The sequence below is a fragment of the Parasteatoda tepidariorum genome, chromosome 3 (assembly GCF_982258835.1).
Source record: "Parasteatoda tepidariorum strain Cologne lab strain chromosome 3, Ptep-v5.0, whole genome shotgun sequence".
Lineage (NCBI taxonomy): Eukaryota > Metazoa > Arthropoda > Arachnida > Araneae > Theridiidae > Parasteatoda > Parasteatoda tepidariorum.
The window spans coordinates 108,442,454-108,461,072 of record NC_141757.1 but is presented as its reverse complement, the minus strand read 5'-3'; the positions used below and the strand labels follow the sequence as shown (position 1 = coordinate 108,461,072).

Here is an 18,619-nt window from a genome sequence, read left to right as displayed (position 1 = left end):
TAATTATATTATTTGAAAACTTTTTAAACTGAATTTGATAAAGTAATTTCAGGCGATTTATTTATTATAATGAAAAGTTAAACATAATAATTCATATTTTTCACTTATGTTAAATTAAAAAGGGCTTTGAAAATAGCTAGTTTCTTCTGAAATTTCATACCATATTTTTTGTAAATTGGGAATTCATCAAAATTATATTCATTCAAAATGATATCGTCAAAATATGACTATGCAGTTATTTCAGGTTTTAAACGAGTCACTTCGGGAAAAAAAAAGCATCAAACTAACTATAAAATTCAATAACTCTTAAATTCATTCGAGTTATGAAAGAAGGGCTACTATTATTTTCAGAAGTGAATGATTCACATGATATATTTACAGCGACTTGCTTTTCCTGTACATAAAAAAATTTAAAAACTATGAGTTTAGTTTACGAAAATACTAATAAACGTGAACTACACAATTATATAAATTTTATATATTCAAAAGAGAAAAATTATTTATTCAAAATATATATTATATATTCAAAATTTTATATATTTTAACTATTCAATTTCATATATTCTTCGACATAAAGGTCAAAAATTCTCCTTTGCAAATTCACATAATAATAAAAAATCGACGTCCATATATAATAGGGCCCAGTCTTACTCGGGTCGAACCTGATGATTATCAATTTCAGGTGGTGGCGAAAATTTCTTATATTATTATTATTTTCGAGTTATACTTTTTCCTAACTCAAGTTCTCGAAGAAATTATGAGAAATCGTTTGATAGTCAGATTTTGCATGGTCTGCACTTTAATTAAAATTCATATTTTCTAATTAATGACCTGGGATTTGTTTTCAATAGATCACGATGCTTTTGATAAGCATTTTTTGAGAAATTTGGATTTTCAGGGTTCTACTGTATTTCTTATTCTACAATTGAAAAATGTTTATTTTATTTATTTTATATAGGAGTTACTGAGTCCGATGAATGTTGCGTCATTCAGTAAAAGTTTTTATTAATTTACTACTCATTCTTACTATTTATTCATTTGAATTATGTATTTTCTAATTAAAAATAATGAAATTAAAACTGAAAGTCTTCACCAATTATTTGTCTTATTGATTCCGCTTGTATTTTTTTATAGTATTATATCTGAAAAATTAAACTTCCCGTATTCTAATTCCCACAGACTAAAATGCTGTCACACTTTCACGTAACATTAATATTTATTAAATTGGTATTTGTAGTACTACTGAAAAATTAAAGAGGGCTATTATGCGCATAAATTCTCACGGTACGTCTGCCGCCATGTGGCAAGAGCACCAGTGTTAGGTATCACTTTACACGTGCATGCTTTGAGATTTCTCTGCTTGGGAGTTCCCCGCTAATTCTTTCCCACCCGAAAAAGAGAGCGTCTTGAATCTCACAAATTGACAGAATTTGTCACGGTCTATCTGACACTAAGAACACCGAGAGAGTAACAAAACAACTCATAGAATATTTCCTTTAAAAATTTTAATAAATATATCCTGATTTAAAATAATTTCAAGGAAATTTTATTTTGATAAAAACTGAACATACTTAATGAATATACTTCGAATTTTCTTCATATTATTATATATATATATATAAATATATATATAAAGAAAATTCGAAGTATACTCATTAAAGTTTTTATCAAAATAAAATTTCATTAAAAATTTTTAAATTATTAATATATATATATATATAATATGTATATATATATATATATATATATATATATATATATATATATATATATATATATATATATAATATGTATATATATATATATATATATATATATATATATATATATAATATTCACACAAAAGTACGGTGTTACGGTATTTTTCTGAAGACATGCAATCTGTAACCATTGATGTTTTTCTTTTCCTTAGGATTTTAATTCATTAATTAAAATCGCATATTGCGTAATATTTTCTTTTTTTTTAAAAATAAAGAAAAAAAAAAACATATTCCTTACTTATAAAACATTGAAATTTTTCCTTTCCATCAATAGTTCCAAAATCGATAGTGATTGGAATAGCTTTGACTTCTTATTAGAAAATTTCTGACCGAAGACACATTTTTCGTTCTGCTAATAAATCAAATCTGTAATTATTGATACAGACTGTATTTGTTAGGTACTGATTTTTTCAGTTTTGAGTCTAAGAAACTTTGGTGTGAAAGCGGCAACAAATAATTTGATACATTAAAAGAGTTATCATTCCTTATGACATTTATTTCCGTCTGAACTTCAGGATGGGAGAAAAAATTACTAATACGATTCTTTCTAACGTTACGGTTTTCAATATATAAAAAATCACGAAAATAATCTACTTCATTATGCAAGTCAGGGTATGCAGCCACCTTCATGTCGAATTTCTCGGCCGTACGCGTAAAAGCGTCAACTATTCTCTGAACTACGGAAAATATCTGGTATGTACAATTATTTTCTGCAGTGTTTTGTTACAGGAAAATTTTTTCTACTTGCTTCAAAAAATGTGGCAACTATGTGGATAGTGAATAAGTCTAAGAGAAAACTTCCTCGTAAGGATTAAAACTTAGGTGGTCAAGGATTTCAGTATTGTAATTGTAGAAGCAAATACAACTCGAGTCATTGCAAATGTAAGAAGTAGAAAGCACTTTGTAATTCCAAATGTAACAGTAGCTTTTATTGTCATAAATTAGTAATTTGTTTATCGTTAATAGTAATTTGTAAAGCAGTTATGTACTTTTAATATTTTTATTTATTATTATTATTTATTTTTTTTGAAAAGTAATGTGATTACAAATTGAAGTATACCCTACACTGATGTTTTTTTCATTAGATTAAGTGCGACTGCCTGGGGTACATTAGCCCAGTATATCCTACACTGATGTTCTTTAAAAGTATTGAAATCATGTGGTTGTGTCGTGTTGATAAAAGTCCAGCAGTTGCGCAAACTGAACTAATTTTCATAAAGCTTGGTGACTTTTCTCACATTTACCATTACGAGCTGAAAACTATGCAAACAAACTGGTTCTTATATATAAACACCGGATTAATCATACTTCGAGAAAACATGGAAAAAATATTATAAAGATAAATAAAAAGTGATTAAAAATTTTAAAAAATGAATATATCTCCATGTTTTCTCTATATTTTAAACTTATTTCATGAGTTTTACATACCTCGGATTATGCGCAGAAAATAAAACTTATTTCAGTTTTCTTAATTTTCACTGTTGTATCAAGAAAATTTAAATAAAATAAATAAAAATCAAAAACAATTTTGTAGTCAATCAGAAGTAATATTATTAATTAAATTAATTATTTTTGTTAATAATAAAGCACTTGAACCGCACGTTGTCCAATGAAAAAGGGCTTGAGAAAATCAGTGTTTATATTTCTCACGCTATTGCGTTGAAAATTGGAATTAGTAACACTTCCGGGTATGCTTGAGAGACAGAGAACCCCCTTGTGACGCGACACAGTGGGGGTGGTGTGACTATGTCTTTTATTCTAACCTCCTTGACCAAGGGCTATTATCCCAACTGTATAAAAACAGAGGACCACTAGCTAGTGACAAATCATTTGTAAAGATGGGTAGAAGAGGAATATCGAAACTGGCAATGAAAAAAAGGATGATAGCACTTGCAGCAGTGAGGTAAGATTTATTTTATCATATGATATTTTTTAATTTGGAATATTGAGAATCTAATATTAAAAATGTAATAAATTTAAATGCACTAGACAATTAGCATCTTGATTTTACTTATGTTTGATCCAAAAGTTATTTGTCTTGAAAATACTAACATTCATGCAAATGATATTTATATGTGAAATGTTAATTTTCATTTTGATTATCTTTATCATTATCTGTTTATTTTCATCATTATTAAGCTTTTTTCTTTTGTAATGAATGAAATTAATTTTTTTTTATTGAAATAGTTAGATATTGGACGTTTTGTTTTGCTTTTCTGTCCCTAAACAGTACTAATCTAAAACGATAATTTATTTTAATATTTCCCAGTTGTTAGAAAGTGTTTGATAACTTTAATAGTTTAAAAATTTTTTAAAATTTATTTCCTCATATTTGTATACAAATATGTATCGAGATATTTATATTAAAATATTATTTTCATTGTGATATATATCCATTGATGTATTTTAGCGCACCTAGTAACGGTTTCAATCCAAATAAATTTTGCAATGCATAAACACATTCTGCATAATTTGTTTTATCAAAATGTCATGGTTTAATATTTTTTACAATTTTCCTTTTATTAATCAAGTGTTTCAATTTTTAAACTTATTAGTTCTAATTTTTATACTAATTATTTTTTTTTCAAGAAATCAAATAACTATAGAGCGTTTTGCTTTATACATTTTTATATCTATAGTAACCAAGTAAAATTTATTAAGTAGTTAGTTGATAACTTTAAAAAATAAATTGCTTATTTCAAATTAATTGTTTTAAATCAGGCAGGAAAAAAAAACTTGGTAAGTTTAATGATGGTGGTTTAAACTTTGATGGTCTAATCGGATAGGAAGTCTATGAATTTTTCTAGGTCTGGGGATTTTTCTGGGTAACTGAACTGGGTATTCATAATTTTAGAATTAACTATTCCTATAATTCCATATAAATTAATTTACCCTCCTAATAGATGATTATTAAAGAAGAAAAAAATACCAATATTTTCATGTAGTAAACTTTTACATAATTTTAAAGAAACAATTATTTTTATAATAAAAACAAGTAACATACGTAAAATTATTTATTTTTCCTTTTAGAAAAAAAAAGGCGCTTCTTACCTTTGTGCAAGAATCCACCAACGTATCTCCAGTTATTAGTTCTGATTGTATTGATGTATCCGGAAATCATCTTGTGAATTTATCGCATGGGTAAGCTTAAAAACATTTATGCTATAGAATAATTAAGAAATTTTTTACTTCTATATCTTTCGAAAACAATAGAAAATTACCCATTTTTCAGAAAGTTTAAATGCAATGTTTAGTGCATTAAATAAATCATAATTCAATCTTAAAAATTCAATCTTAAATTATTTTAGTCTTTAAAATATTTTGCAACAAAAAATATAATGTGGATAACCGAAAGGAAAATAAAGTTTCTTCCTTTTCAGGAATAATATTCAAGAATTGTCTCCTAGGCAGCAAGAAACTATCGTTTTACCTATCTCCGCTAATGCTGCAAGCATGTACGTCACAGGGAATGAAACTCTCTATCCATTCCATGGGTAAGTTTAAAAAATAAGTTTTTTAAGCACCATAAGTTTTTTTTAATTTTTTTATTGCTGTAAATGTTGAAAAACTACAATGAATATGAAATTTTTCTACTTTTTTAGAATTTTAACAATTAGCTTTTTTTTTCTTCAGAAATTTTGTTCAAGAATTGCCTACTACCTCGCAAGGTGAATCTACCTCGACGAATTCTCCGTATATGGAAGTCGTAGGAAATGAGACTCTAGATTTATTTCATGGGTAAGGGAGAGAAAAAGTTTTTGTTTATGAAACTGTTTTATTAAAAAATTTCAGTAATTGAATGTTTTACATACATGCTGATACAGATCTTTTCATTAATTTGATTTCGGCTTTTAAATTTTTTTAATAATTTTTTTTCTTCTTCTCTTTTCATAAATCTTTATACCATTTTTTTTTCTTTTTTTTTCAATTTTTCTCTACATTTTTGATATGATATGATGATAAATGTAGGGAATATATATATAACACATCAACTTGCTTATAGTATACTTATATCTTAAATGTTACTGTCATCTGTAATATTTAAAAAATGAAGTTCGCTTACATAAAGTAAAAATAATCTTGCATTTTCAGGAATTTTTTTTTCGAAGAAATGGAATTACGTTCCCAAGAAGCAACTAGTGCATCAGCTGCCACTAATTCTGAAAGCATTAACATCTCAGGAAATTATGATCTTGATTTACTTCGTGGGTATGTTTAAAACTTTACAAAATATAAAATGTTCTACTTTTTAACCAAATATTTAAATATAAGATAAAGCTAAGAGAGTTTGCATAATCAAACAAAGTAAATTAAAAATACTTAAATATTTCTTATTATGCCAAATTAAGAAATAATAGTAATGATGGTTAATTTTTCCCCCCATTAATATGTTGATGTTAAGCTTTAATTTAAACAACAATTATAATAAAACCAAGTAAGGTCTTTGGAAATTAATTTCTCAATGTTTTGAAGAACCAGAAATTAAAAAATTTTTTAATTGTGGAATATATATATATTTCTTTTTTCTTTCAGGAAAAATAATAGAGAATTGCCATCTTTTTCCCAAAAAAATCCCGATAAACCTGTTGCTTCTGCTGGCATAGATGTGACGGGGAGAAGGCTTGTTGATTTTTCATTTTTTATACAAAACCTAAAAAGATTTGAGGATCATGGCCCATTTGACTGTAAAATAAAAGATGCTATAATAGTATCTGAAATGAAGAATGGTCTTAATTCTTCATTTAGATTCAAATGCCGTTTGTGCAATTTCGAGGATGTTGTGCACACAAATGAAGAATCCGTTTCAATAAATACTGCGGCAGTTCTTGGAATCACTGCAATAGGATGCGGATTTTCTAACATGGAAGAACTATTCTCAAATTTAAATGTACCCTGCATGTCAAGTCGAAGATTTGCAAAAGAGCAAGAGCATCTTACGAAAGCTTGGGAAGAAACTGCAACATCGGAAATGGCAAAGGCAGCTGAAGAAGAGAAACGACTTGCAAGGCAACGTGAAGATGTGGATTCAGATGGAATACCTCTTCTCACCGTCATTGTTGATGGGACTTGGGGAAAAAGATCCTACCGCACAAACTACTCATCTTTATCAGGAGCAGTAAGTTTATTACACATTATGTTTTTCTGAAAATAGTTCGTTATATCAATTTTTTAATGCAAATAACTTAAGCAATTTAAACATTATGATTTTAACGTTTTATACAATTTCTGTAGACGCAAAAGATTGTATACATTAGTCCAGATAGCAAAATGAAGTTCAGACATTCTTTTACATTATTTAGAAAAATATTTATACAGAGAATAAGAAAACTTTGAATTCTTTAGGATAGTATCTTGAATAACAATAACATATTAAAAGTTTCAATCGAGAGAGGGCAAGGATATATGTGATGTATGTTTTATTATTTATAGTTTCTCTGTTTTAAATTAATGGTTTAAGCAAATACATTTTAAGTGTCAAATAACTACATAAAATTTAAGGCCTAAAAGATATTTATTGTAGAATTATTATTTTAGAGGGTAAAAGCAATATAAAATAGGTAAGGTGCAATATTATGTTCTTTCACAGCATGCTTTACAGTATTTGTGCAGCTGTAATCGGCACCAAATTTATTAATAGAATATTTTTCACCTATCTAAGAGTATATTTGGTACGTATTATAACTTAACCAATTACAATGCTGCCAGTAGTTCCCATTACCAAAATTTAGCATGTTTGGTATCAATTTTATGGCATCTTTTTACGATTCCCCGAAATGAATAGGTACATTTTTTTACCCTTTTTAGTTCATAGCTCATTTTTTATTTCAATTAGAACTTATCATCAAATTTAACTTTTTATCATTGACGTCAATGGTAAGATTGGTGTTTTATTAAGTTTTTTTTTAAAGTGAATTAGTACCACTTCTCCCTAAATTTTGTTTTCCATTTAAATTTCGTTTTTTTTAAAATTTCAATTAGCGTTGATTTTAAATTATTTAGTTTTTTTGCAACACGTTTGAAAATCATAAATATAAATAGAATTAACACATCGTTTCATATAACCTTAAAAACATTAATATGGTAAAGTAGTTCGCTTATCCTATCACGATCTCGTTGATTATTCAGATATTAGCTAGCATAATGAGTAAAAAATAATTAAGTAGCACAGAACGCGTAATAAACAAATTCTTTGTATTATACTTAAGAGCTTGCAAACATTAATGAAATTATCTTTCAGATATTTGAAAATGCTGAATCATGTATTGTCAACTTTAAAACAATGGTTTCTACTAAACCAATGAAAAAATACAACTTCTTAAATGTCTTTGAATTTAAAAATCTAATCAGAAATCGAAAATTGGGCTTCGTAAAAAGTTTGCAATCGTACTCATTCAAGTTCTTGCTGAATTTCGCATTCTTAGAACCTACTGTTTTTGCAGTCCGGTATACAGACACACACACGGAAATTCTTCATTTTATTATATGTAATAGGTAATTTGTAAAAGTCATTGATTTTGAGACTTTAGTATCGTGATGCTGATTAATTGGCTTAAATACCGCAAATTAAGTTCAGAAAGAGAAAAAAAAACTGTTTTTATTACCATCTCCTTGTCATGTACAATCTATAAAACAGAAGCGTTTTTTTTTCTTATGTATAGGACACCATTTATTGTATAACATAACTTCTGTGTAAATTTCAAGGTTTATGAATTTATCTCATATAAATTCAATAGTCAATGAACATCGTACATTGTTTTTAAAATGAAACATTTCTTTTTCATATGTTTCATAATTTAAAAATGTATTAATTAGAGAAAATATGACTTTGTTAACAATTTAATATATATATATATATATATATATATATATATATATATATATATATATATATATATATATATATATATATATATATATATATATGGGTGATTCTCACGAAATATGACAATTCACTGTCCCCTGCTCCAAGATCAAATACTATAATACTAAAAGAACTTTTTTTTAAAAAAAATTAATAAATAGCATTGCTGTTAACATTTTAAAATGACTTTGCACTAGCATTGACTGTTTTGTATATTTAAAAAATTTAATTGAATATCAAAATGTCATTTTCCTGGCTTATCCCAAACAATATTTCCAATAATAACTAGCTTCAAAACTTCTCATACATTTTTCAAAATCTGATTTTTTTATTTTATCCTATGTAAGCATTTCTAGAATATACGCAGAGGGTATTGTTTACTAAAATTTCGTTTAAAAAAAATTTCTGTCAATAATTTGTTTGTTCCATGAAAATCTGTCATTTTCCTGGCTAATTTTATTTAGTGATTTATAACCAAAACAGATAGCACCAGGAATCAATATCTTATGTTAATAGACTGATTAGATACCCACCTATCTGAACATGTCTTGTTGCATGAATAAAGAACCAATTTTCTGGCTCAAAATCTATTTCAAAATTTTTTTCAAGGTGTAGGTTTTAATGCTGTCATTTTCCTGGCTTCTTGAAATTTAATAACAAAAGCTACATAGATTTATCTGAGTTATTTTACGAAATCCTGTTGTTTTCTGCAGAATATAAACGTCTTAGGCCAAAATATTAAATTAAAGTAAAGTTATATGCTATAAAATGGCGAATTTGTCATTATCTTGGCTGTCATTTTCCTGGCTTATGAATGCCAGGACATTGGAGTGTTACCAGAAATTCCTGCTAATACTGTAAAGAGGGAAAGCAAATATTAACCTAAAACCAAGTTTATGTATGATTGTACTATGCTTGGATGTAATCAAAGTTATTTATTTATTTAATGATTGATTATTATACACAATTTTATTCTGTACATATCAGCAACAAAAATTTTTTTGTTTCTTTCTGCAGTGGATAAAAAGAATTAATTTAGGCAATTTATGGTCCATCTAACATAAAGGCTTAAATTGAGTTACTTACTATTAACTTAAAATGACTGTTTTTTAAACTTCTAAGGTAATACGTCATTTTCCTGGCATTCAAGATTTGGTGAATTTCTGTTTTATTTTTTTTTCTCGAGAAAATGTCAATAAACTACACTGCTGTCTATAAGATATTAATAAGTGTAGTGTTAAATTTGAAGAAATTTTGTGGTCCGAATTGTCATGTTTCGTGAGAATCACCCATCCATATATATATATATATATATATATATATATATATATATATATATATATATATATATATATATCCTGTCTAATATATACAATCCAGTCTAACAAAATTTTGATTTTGAAAATATAATATGAATGTTTCTACATAGATTTAAGGTGTTTGCTGAGAAAAGTGAATAGTTTTGACACACGATCTGAATAATAATAAGTTTCCTAATATATTGATAGTACTTATTTACTAACAATTTATTAGGAGCATTTAGCCAAATCAAATGTTTGTTGAAGCTTAAATGCAATTCATAACAAAGTGTTATTCGCATCTTAATTTGGCTTCTTTTTTTCCAGGCTGCTATAATTGGCTATCACACTGAAAAAGTGCTCTATTTGGGCTTGAGGAACAAGTATTGCTCTATGTGCGCTCGTGGAAAAGAAAATAAGCAACACGCGTGTTCCAAAAATTGGAGTGGCCCATCTTCTGCTATGGAAAGCGATATTATAGTTGACGGCTTCCTCAATAGCATGGATTTGTATGGAGTCAAGTACTCAAAAATGATTGGTGACGGAGACAGCAACGTCCATAAAAAAATTCTAGATTCTCTTCCATACGGCAATTTTATGGTCGAGAAAATCGAATGCAAAAACCATCTGATTCGAAATGTTTGTAGTAAACTTACTGAACTATCTAAAAGCACGAAAAATGGTTTCAAAATCAAATTTAGGAAACTTTTAGGCGCAAACTTATTCAGAATGCGACAAGCGATATGGTCTGCGTCAAATCACCATAGGAAATCAGAAATTTCTGAAATTCGGAAGATGAAAGAACTGAGGACCGATCTTATCAACATTCCCTACCATATTTTTGGAAAGCATGACAAATGCAGTGAATACTTTTGCAAACCAAAGAAGGTGATAACAAGTGGATTAGAAGTGGGGGAAAACATTCAAAACATCGTTGAAGAAATGAAACAGGATGGGATTTTTTTTCGCATCATCGAAATATTCGATAATTTATCTTCCCATGCTAAGAGTCTGCTATACAACGCCACCAGCAACTTAGCAGAGTCACTGAATTCTGTAATCGCGAAAAATACCGGTGGGAAAAGAATAAATTATAGTTTGAGAAATTCTTATTCCATGCGGTGTAACGCAGCAGTTTCCTCTTTCAATTCAATCAGAAAATATGAAGCCCTGTACAGAACGTCCTTTAAATGCAGTCCTAATAAATTTTGTAAGAAATTGGACTGTAAGGCGGAAAAGAGGAGATGTGCCAGGAAGATAAGACAGGGAGAAATTAGGGCCAAAAAACGCAAGTTAGATCTAAATAAAGACACCAGCTATGGCCCCTTTGCTTCCAAACCTGATATAATCCAAGAAGAGTTTGAGGCCAAAAAATCCAGAATTATAGACTCCCTACAATTGAATGATAGGGAAAGAGAAGACCTACAGAAAAATACCATCAAACAGGCAGATTCACCATTATGGATAGCGGCTAGAAAGAAAATTCTAACTGCTTCTCATTTTGGTGAAGTGTGTCGCAGGAAAAATACCACATCCTGTGATTCACTAGTTAAAAAAATCCTTTACGCAGATTTTTATAGTGAAGCCTGTGATTATGGGAAAAAAATGGAGAACGAGGCAAAGAAAGACATAGAAGGAAAATTAAATTTAAAGATACAAAACTGCGGATTATTTATAGATGATACAAATTCCTATTTAGGAGCGTCTCCCGACGGCTTAATCGATAACGACGGAATAGTGGAGATTAAATGCCCATTTTCATGTAGAGATATGTCACCAGAAGATTTCATCAAGAACAGAAAAACAACTTTTTGGAACCTAAACAAGGATAAATCCATTGGCGATATAAATATTAAGCATTTATATTTCTATCAGGTTCAGGGACAACTGCATATAACTAATAGATCCTACTGTTTATTTGTTTTGTGGTCAAGAAAAGGATTTAAAACTCATAAGATTTTCAAAAATGACGAATTCTGGAAGAATTGCATGTTTGAGAAATTAAAGCAATTTTATTTTAATTGTTTACTTCCAGAAATCGTGGATCCACGATACACGCGTGGCATGCCAATAAGAAATCCTCAATACATTTTAGATGCGCAAAAAGAGAAAAAAAATTCAAATTAATTTTAAATTCAAAAATTAAATCTATATATCAAGAAATTTTAAATTTTTTTACAAAATATATTTTGAATCCTTTTCTTGACCATAAAAACAAAAAGAAACTTTAAATTTTTATATAAATATATTCTAGTTTTTCTTCAAAATTTATGTTTTTCAATAGTTATTATGCAAAAAGTTGTTTTCTGATTCTTCATGAAATTGCCTGGTGACATGTTTTTACACGATATCTGATATCAAATTTTCAATTACTCTTAATAAGAATTACTCTCAATCTTCTTTACTGTTAAAATTCTGTTAAAACTTATAGTTAACTTGATGTATTTCATTTAAATTTAATTTATATACCTCAAAAAGTAGCTTCGAAAGTTAAAAAACCTAAAATAGAAATTAATGCTCCTAAATTTAGTTTTAGAAATTTAACTGAAAATCTCTGTCATTATTTAGTATTTGACATCTATCATACTCTTTATATATTCCAATTACATGTTTTTTAAGTCTAATTTTTTCTCCCAATTCAATGGTACTTTCTAAATCATCGCCTTTTACGTCTGAAATGTTTCTTATTTTACATTAAATTTTTTTTAAAGTATCTGTTATTAATCTATGGAGTTTCGCTTCCGAAAGCTTCTTTCGCGCTGACGGTTCACGTGATTCGCTTTTAATTTAACAACTCATCGTACTCAAGTGTCAACATTACAAATAGATAGTGATTTTAATCTGTGATGGTTTTTCCTGCAAGTCTTTGATTTATCAGTAATTTATTATTACGATATTTTAAATTGTGGAAATTTAAATAATGTTTTTTCTTTCAAATGCAATAAACTCGCATCGTTTGTAAAAATTTTTTCCCTTTATTTTCATCTCCAGAATAAAAGGATTTATACCTGAATGTAGAAAAATTTATAAAATTATTAATTTAAAATTAAGGGAAATTAAAATTGTACTGAATTTTGAAATAATATATTAAAGTATATTTTTCGCTACTATTTGTTAAGACCTGGCAGATAATACAATTTAGTTAACTCTCGTGCCAAAACATCAATCCATATCAAAAGTCAGAGAAAGTTTTGTTAGTTATGGCCTCTCGAACCAATTGTATATAATGTATATTTCCTTTTCTTTAATTTTATTTTTTTTATAATTTATTTATTTTTTTTTGCTACTCAACTATTGATGTTTACATTTGAAAGCATGTGCGACCTTTTATTTATTTAATAAAGTACCAGCTGTGATTGTTAAAAATTGCAGAATGTCTTTCATAAAATGATTGTTATTTGATTTTTGCCACTTGTAATTGCAGCACTAATTTAGCTTTCATGTTTTAACTGATTTATGCTGTTATAATAGCTGTTTTACTACAGCGGTTTATAACTAATAACATGCAAAAAAAGTAATATTGTTATAATTTATTATTTTTTGAAGTATACACACATTTCAGAAATTACGCTATTTCTCTTTTATGCTTTATTTGAATTTGGATTTTATGATTTATTATTTTGTTTAGACGTTTTGTTTTGTTGAAAATATTAATTTCACATCATGTTGTTTCTTCATTTAATCTTTAAAGAATGAATACTGCGTATATTTTAATGTTGCTTAAATCTTTTTCTTTTAAATAAAATTTTTTGTACATATTAAAACGCATTGAATTTTTGAAAGTTTATCCTTTAACTTTACATTTGTTATTTTCTTGGATTATAAAACTTATTGCTAAGAATGTTTTTTTTTTTTTATCAAATTTATGATAACTACACAAAAAGTTTTCATAATTGGAGTTAAAGAATGAAGTTTATGAAAATCTGACAGATGAAATGGCCTGGTCATATCAATAGATGACCTTGTAAAAAATATCTTTTTATAAGCTAGGAGAAAAAAAGAAAAAGCGACTGACACGTAGATAATGTGGAAAAGTGTCTGAAAAATGTGAGTCAATGTAAATGAGCAAAAAGAAAAATTATAATTATCTCGTGCATTTAATTAAAATCTCAACAACTCAAAGATCCGAACTAACTGTCCGTCTGCACTACACTAATTATGCTTTCTACTTTATCAAAACACGAACAATATATTAAATAAGAAAAAAATTAATTATTTGAAAAAAAAATCTATTTGAAACTCCAAGATAATGTAGGGAAAGACATTAAGATTTATTCGTCGTGAATCATGGAAACTACAGTTTTCACATTTTTCAATAACATCAGAAATATAAAATAACCCTTTAAATATACCTTTAGGATCACCATTAAATGCAAGTTAATTGTCCCCCGTTAAGTAAAACCCCTGCGCACTTTAATTCTAATGTAAAATATGGTCTGAAATATTCGGAGATGTAATGACTATATACACGCTATATTACATAGTTACGTGAGTGAAAGAAAATTCAAAATGATATCGAGGCTGTAATATTTATTTACTGTTGGGGATTCGCAGAAAGAAGATTGAAGGCCCCAAAACAATTTATACAAAATTATTATTTTATAAATATTAATAGTCTGGTTAATAAGTCTTTTCTGGAGTAGAGTAAATGTTTTAAAGGATTCCTAATATGAAGGAATAAAAAACAGTGTCATACATTATTTTAAATTTTATTTGATATTACCAGTATTTGGAATGATGACGAAATATGAATGGTGTAAAAATAATTAAATAAATAAGAGGAGTAACAAGGAATCACACTACCTCCGACCAATACACCAAAAATAGTGAAAAAGTAATAAATATAGTTGCGTGATCTATTTTTGGCGCACCCTTTAAATATTGAGTTTTGCCAAAAAATGTAACCCGGACTTCCATGGTCGCTCAGTATATCTCCTCCCCCTATGTCCACTAATGTCCACGCCTATTCCTCCCTTTCTCCCACCCACAGCTCCTTCAATTTGACTTGTCCGTCAGCGTAGAAAGGGCCTTAAGCTCCGGAAAAAATCTGGATTTTTTCGTAAACCGTCATGCGGGAATCCAAGGTCCAGAGGTTTCAAGAAGTCATCGATCACATTTATGTATAAAAATACTTGTATATTTTATTTAAAGGTATTAGAACAAAAATTTATCCTTTGCACCTTTTCATTTGTAAAAATATTTTCTGGTAGAATAATAAATGTGATTAGAAATAAAAGTAAACTTATAAATAATTATTAATTTAAATTATGCATATAATTTATTTAGAATTTCATGTTGTTAAAATATCAATGATTTTAAAGTTATAAAATCATAAATTTTTTGAAATGCGTCATTAATGATTTTACTCAAGAAATTTTCAAGATTTTTGAGTTGGCTCACAATCACCCCTGTTATAATGATAAGCAAAACTATCAGAAGTAGATATTAGATAAATTTCAATTGAATTAATATGTATTTTTCCTTTTGGGGACGGCTGGTACAACAGTTATTTAAACAAGCGAAATGTCACGGTTCCTACTTTCCTGTTATAAATTATTTCTAATGATATTTTTTAAAGAATGGATTCCGATAGATTTTCTCTTTACTCTTACTCTTGATTTCCAAATTACGATCCCTTATTTTTAATTTTTATGGAAATTTCTTTCTCTGTTTTTAGTATGTATATTCTTAAAAACATTTTTACAAAATAACTGATCTGGCTATCCAATTTTATTGAGTAGTGTCCTTCTTATAGGGCATTCTAGTTATTAGTGCCTTACTCAAAAAACAATCTTTACTCTTTTTAATTTTTATAACATAAAACTGAAGTTACATGAACTTATAAGATATGCTAAATAAGATGTAACCTTTGTTTTTTTTAGTTTGAGTTAATAATTTTTTTTTCATTTCTTATACTTTGTGGTGTTCTGTCAATCCAACTTTATAATTCTGATTGTGAACAAGCAGTTTTAGCAATAAAAAAAAATGGAAAATCCTTTCGTATATTTAAATGAGGATTTTTTAAAAAAAAGTCTCTTTTTTTTTCATTTCATCTTATACCTAACTTAACTTTGAGACAATGAAAACATGAAAAAAAATTGGAAAATATGACAACCAAAGCTGACTTCTTCAGGCGGTACCAGCCTCGGATGTCATAAAAGCAAAACCTTTTCAATCGAGAAAGCAAGTCAAAAGTCTAAAATTGCTTTCTCTGTACCCCAAAGGTTTTGCCAAAGCTCAGGAAAAGAATAGAATGCATGAAATACAATAAAACACAAAAGAATACAATATAAAATACAATTTAAAATACAGCAGTATATACAGTAGAATATAAACACGACAAATAAAATGTGCTCTTGGAAATGTGTTTATTAAATAGAAATGAGAGTATGTATATTCGGCTAATGCTGTTGTCTAATTCTAGATGTGTGTCGTGTGTTTGCCAGCCTCTTACCATTCATCTTGTACTATATGCTTTCAAATTTTGACTGGAATTGTCATTGCACCTGCTTTGTTATTTTGCAGTTACAATATTATCAAACAGCATGGTACTCTGTCCATGCTTTTTTTAGTTTATCCGTAAGTAAAGTTTTAAATTCCCTCTTAAAATAGTTATTTAAATAGGATAATTTTTTTTAAGATTTTCATTATCTGATTCTTAAATATTTTAAAAGAATTCAAAGACTATTTCTTTTATGCTAATAATTTTATTATTATTTTGTAAAAAAAAAAAAAAAAAAGCTTTGACTGAATTTTTAGGGAATTGTTTTCCCATTGGGCTGATGGGGGTCGCACAAGCAGATAAAATTTGAATTGATATGCTTTATTACTCGCTATAAAATGTGATTAGATTATTTATTTCTTATTCGAAAAAAATGTAATCGTGTTGACAGAGATCTCCCTAAAAATTAAAAAAAAATGCGGAGAGCCTTTTCAATTAAAACTGGACATTTTCAGGTCTTTTTAATTTCATAATTTTCTGGTCAATCTTGAAAATTATATCAATTATGTCTAGACAGATTAGTGACCTTCAAAACACAATTTAAAATACTCAAATAAATATGACAAATAACATTTAAGATTAACTTAGTCTAAAAATAATTTGCAGTAGTTATGGTAATCTGAAGTTCCTGGTTTCTGCTACTGCAATTTCTTTTCTTAAAGTAAATAAATAGCATTTTTTCTGAACAAAATAAAAAGGAAACATTTTTACAACAAGAGCAAGGAAGGTGCATCTACATCTGTAAAAGGGCACGCTGGGCGGGCCACCTTTCCAAAAATACTTTGGGAGAACACTAGTGTATACTTCTTTTTACCCGAAAAGAAAAAGATTTAAAAAAATCCTGTTTCAACAATGATGGTTAATAAAATTGCATGCTAGTAATGCTGATGAACTTCCATATCACGAAAAGATCTGAATACCCTATTCATTTGCTATGCTGATATTAAAGCAAAAATCTTTCAAAATTTATGAGGGTGTTAATCTTGAACAAAAATAATTATGATTTTGAATTTTTAGTTATTAATTTGTAAGAATTATAAACAAAATAATTTTGACTATTTTAGTTAGGAATTTTAATTACATTGTTTTTAAATAATATTTAATATTATTTATGCATTTTATCTGAGTACTGTTCCTATGTTCTTCTTTTTTATAGATTTGCTTTGTTTTTTATTGGATTGGGAACAAAGGTGATTAAGTTTTTGGAATTAATATCTATTCCTCAAGAGCGTCAGACAGGTGCTCGGAGCAAGCATGCTTCCAACGTGAAACATCAGAGTATCACACATGTGTGTTCAATGTCTGCAGATACCATAAGAGAGGAAGTGGATACTCTCAAAAATGACTTCAACTTTCGTATGAAACAAGTTTTGTTTAATACTTTCCTCGTTGTCTATCATGCCAGTTTTTTGCCTTGTTATTTTGCTCAGGTATATATGTGTTTTTTTAAAACTGTCACTCATTTGTTTTATGCACGACATTTCAAAACCATTTAAATGAAGCTTGTAAACTCAATCTAACTTCTACTTTTTTTAAAAATTTGTTTTTTACAAAATTTGTTTGTAACATAGCGTTAAAAGTCTTAGCGTATTATTGACCATTTCAGGCCAATAAACATGAAATAAACAAGAAAAAAGCTTAGTTGATTGATATTTTCATTTATTATTTATATATTGCTATTTCATTTGACTAAAATGATTAATTTTGAACAATTTATACATACATTCAAACTGCTAAAATATTCTTTATTTTGACCATTTATAAGGATGAATAATAAACCTTTTGGTGCTAATCCTTCTGGTGCATTGTACATTGCCTAACACCCTGAATCTCAACCTGTTCTTTACTGTTACAAATAAATAATAATTTTTTAAATTACTAACCTTAGCATGTTTTATAATATATTACCGTATATTCCGGTGTATAACACGCACTTTTAATACAAAAAATAACATTGGAATTTACGGGTGCGCGGTATACGCCGAATATAAAAAATTATAGATTGAAAAAATTTAAATATAGAAAAATACTTTTATTTTAAAGAAATAACATACCTTTACCTATATACTTTATTGATTTTCGTTATTACATAAATAGTTCATTATATTCGTCTTCCGTTATTTCTTCAGGCACGTCATTACAATCTGTTTCGTCCTCATCATTTGTGTTACCCTCATCCATAAATGAACAGTCATCT

At 27.7% G+C, this 18,619-nt stretch overlaps 2 protein-coding genes across 4 annotated transcripts in view; both read left to right on the top strand.

The window, feature by feature from the left end:
• LOC107438322 (transmembrane protein 39A) overlaps nucleotides 1-18,619 on the top strand; it is a 44,446-nt gene that overhangs the window by 13,939 nt on the left and 11,888 nt on the right. For all 3 annotated transcript variants that reach the window (XM_043045461.3, XM_087159899.1, XM_071184229.2), the window contains 2 exons: nucleotides 16,345-16,499; nucleotides 17,579-17,852. In XM_043045461.3, the coding sequence (XP_042901395.2) occupies nucleotides 16,345-16,499; nucleotides 17,579-17,852 (429 nt within the window). The remainder of the gene's footprint in view (nucleotides 1-16,344; nucleotides 16,500-17,578; nucleotides 17,853-18,619) is intronic.
• On the top strand, nucleotides 3,459-12,179 carry LOC147814143 (uncharacterized). Its single transcript, XM_087159896.1, has 7 exons — nucleotides 3,459-3,663; nucleotides 4,791-4,901; nucleotides 5,141-5,254; nucleotides 5,394-5,498; nucleotides 5,853-5,969; nucleotides 6,294-6,876; nucleotides 10,248-12,179. Exons 1-7 carry the CDS (start codon nucleotides 3,599-3,601, stop codon nucleotides 12,045-12,047), a joined length of 2,895 nt encoding a protein of 964 aa, XP_087016022.1. The 5' UTR covers nucleotides 3,459-3,598; the 3' UTR covers nucleotides 12,048-12,179.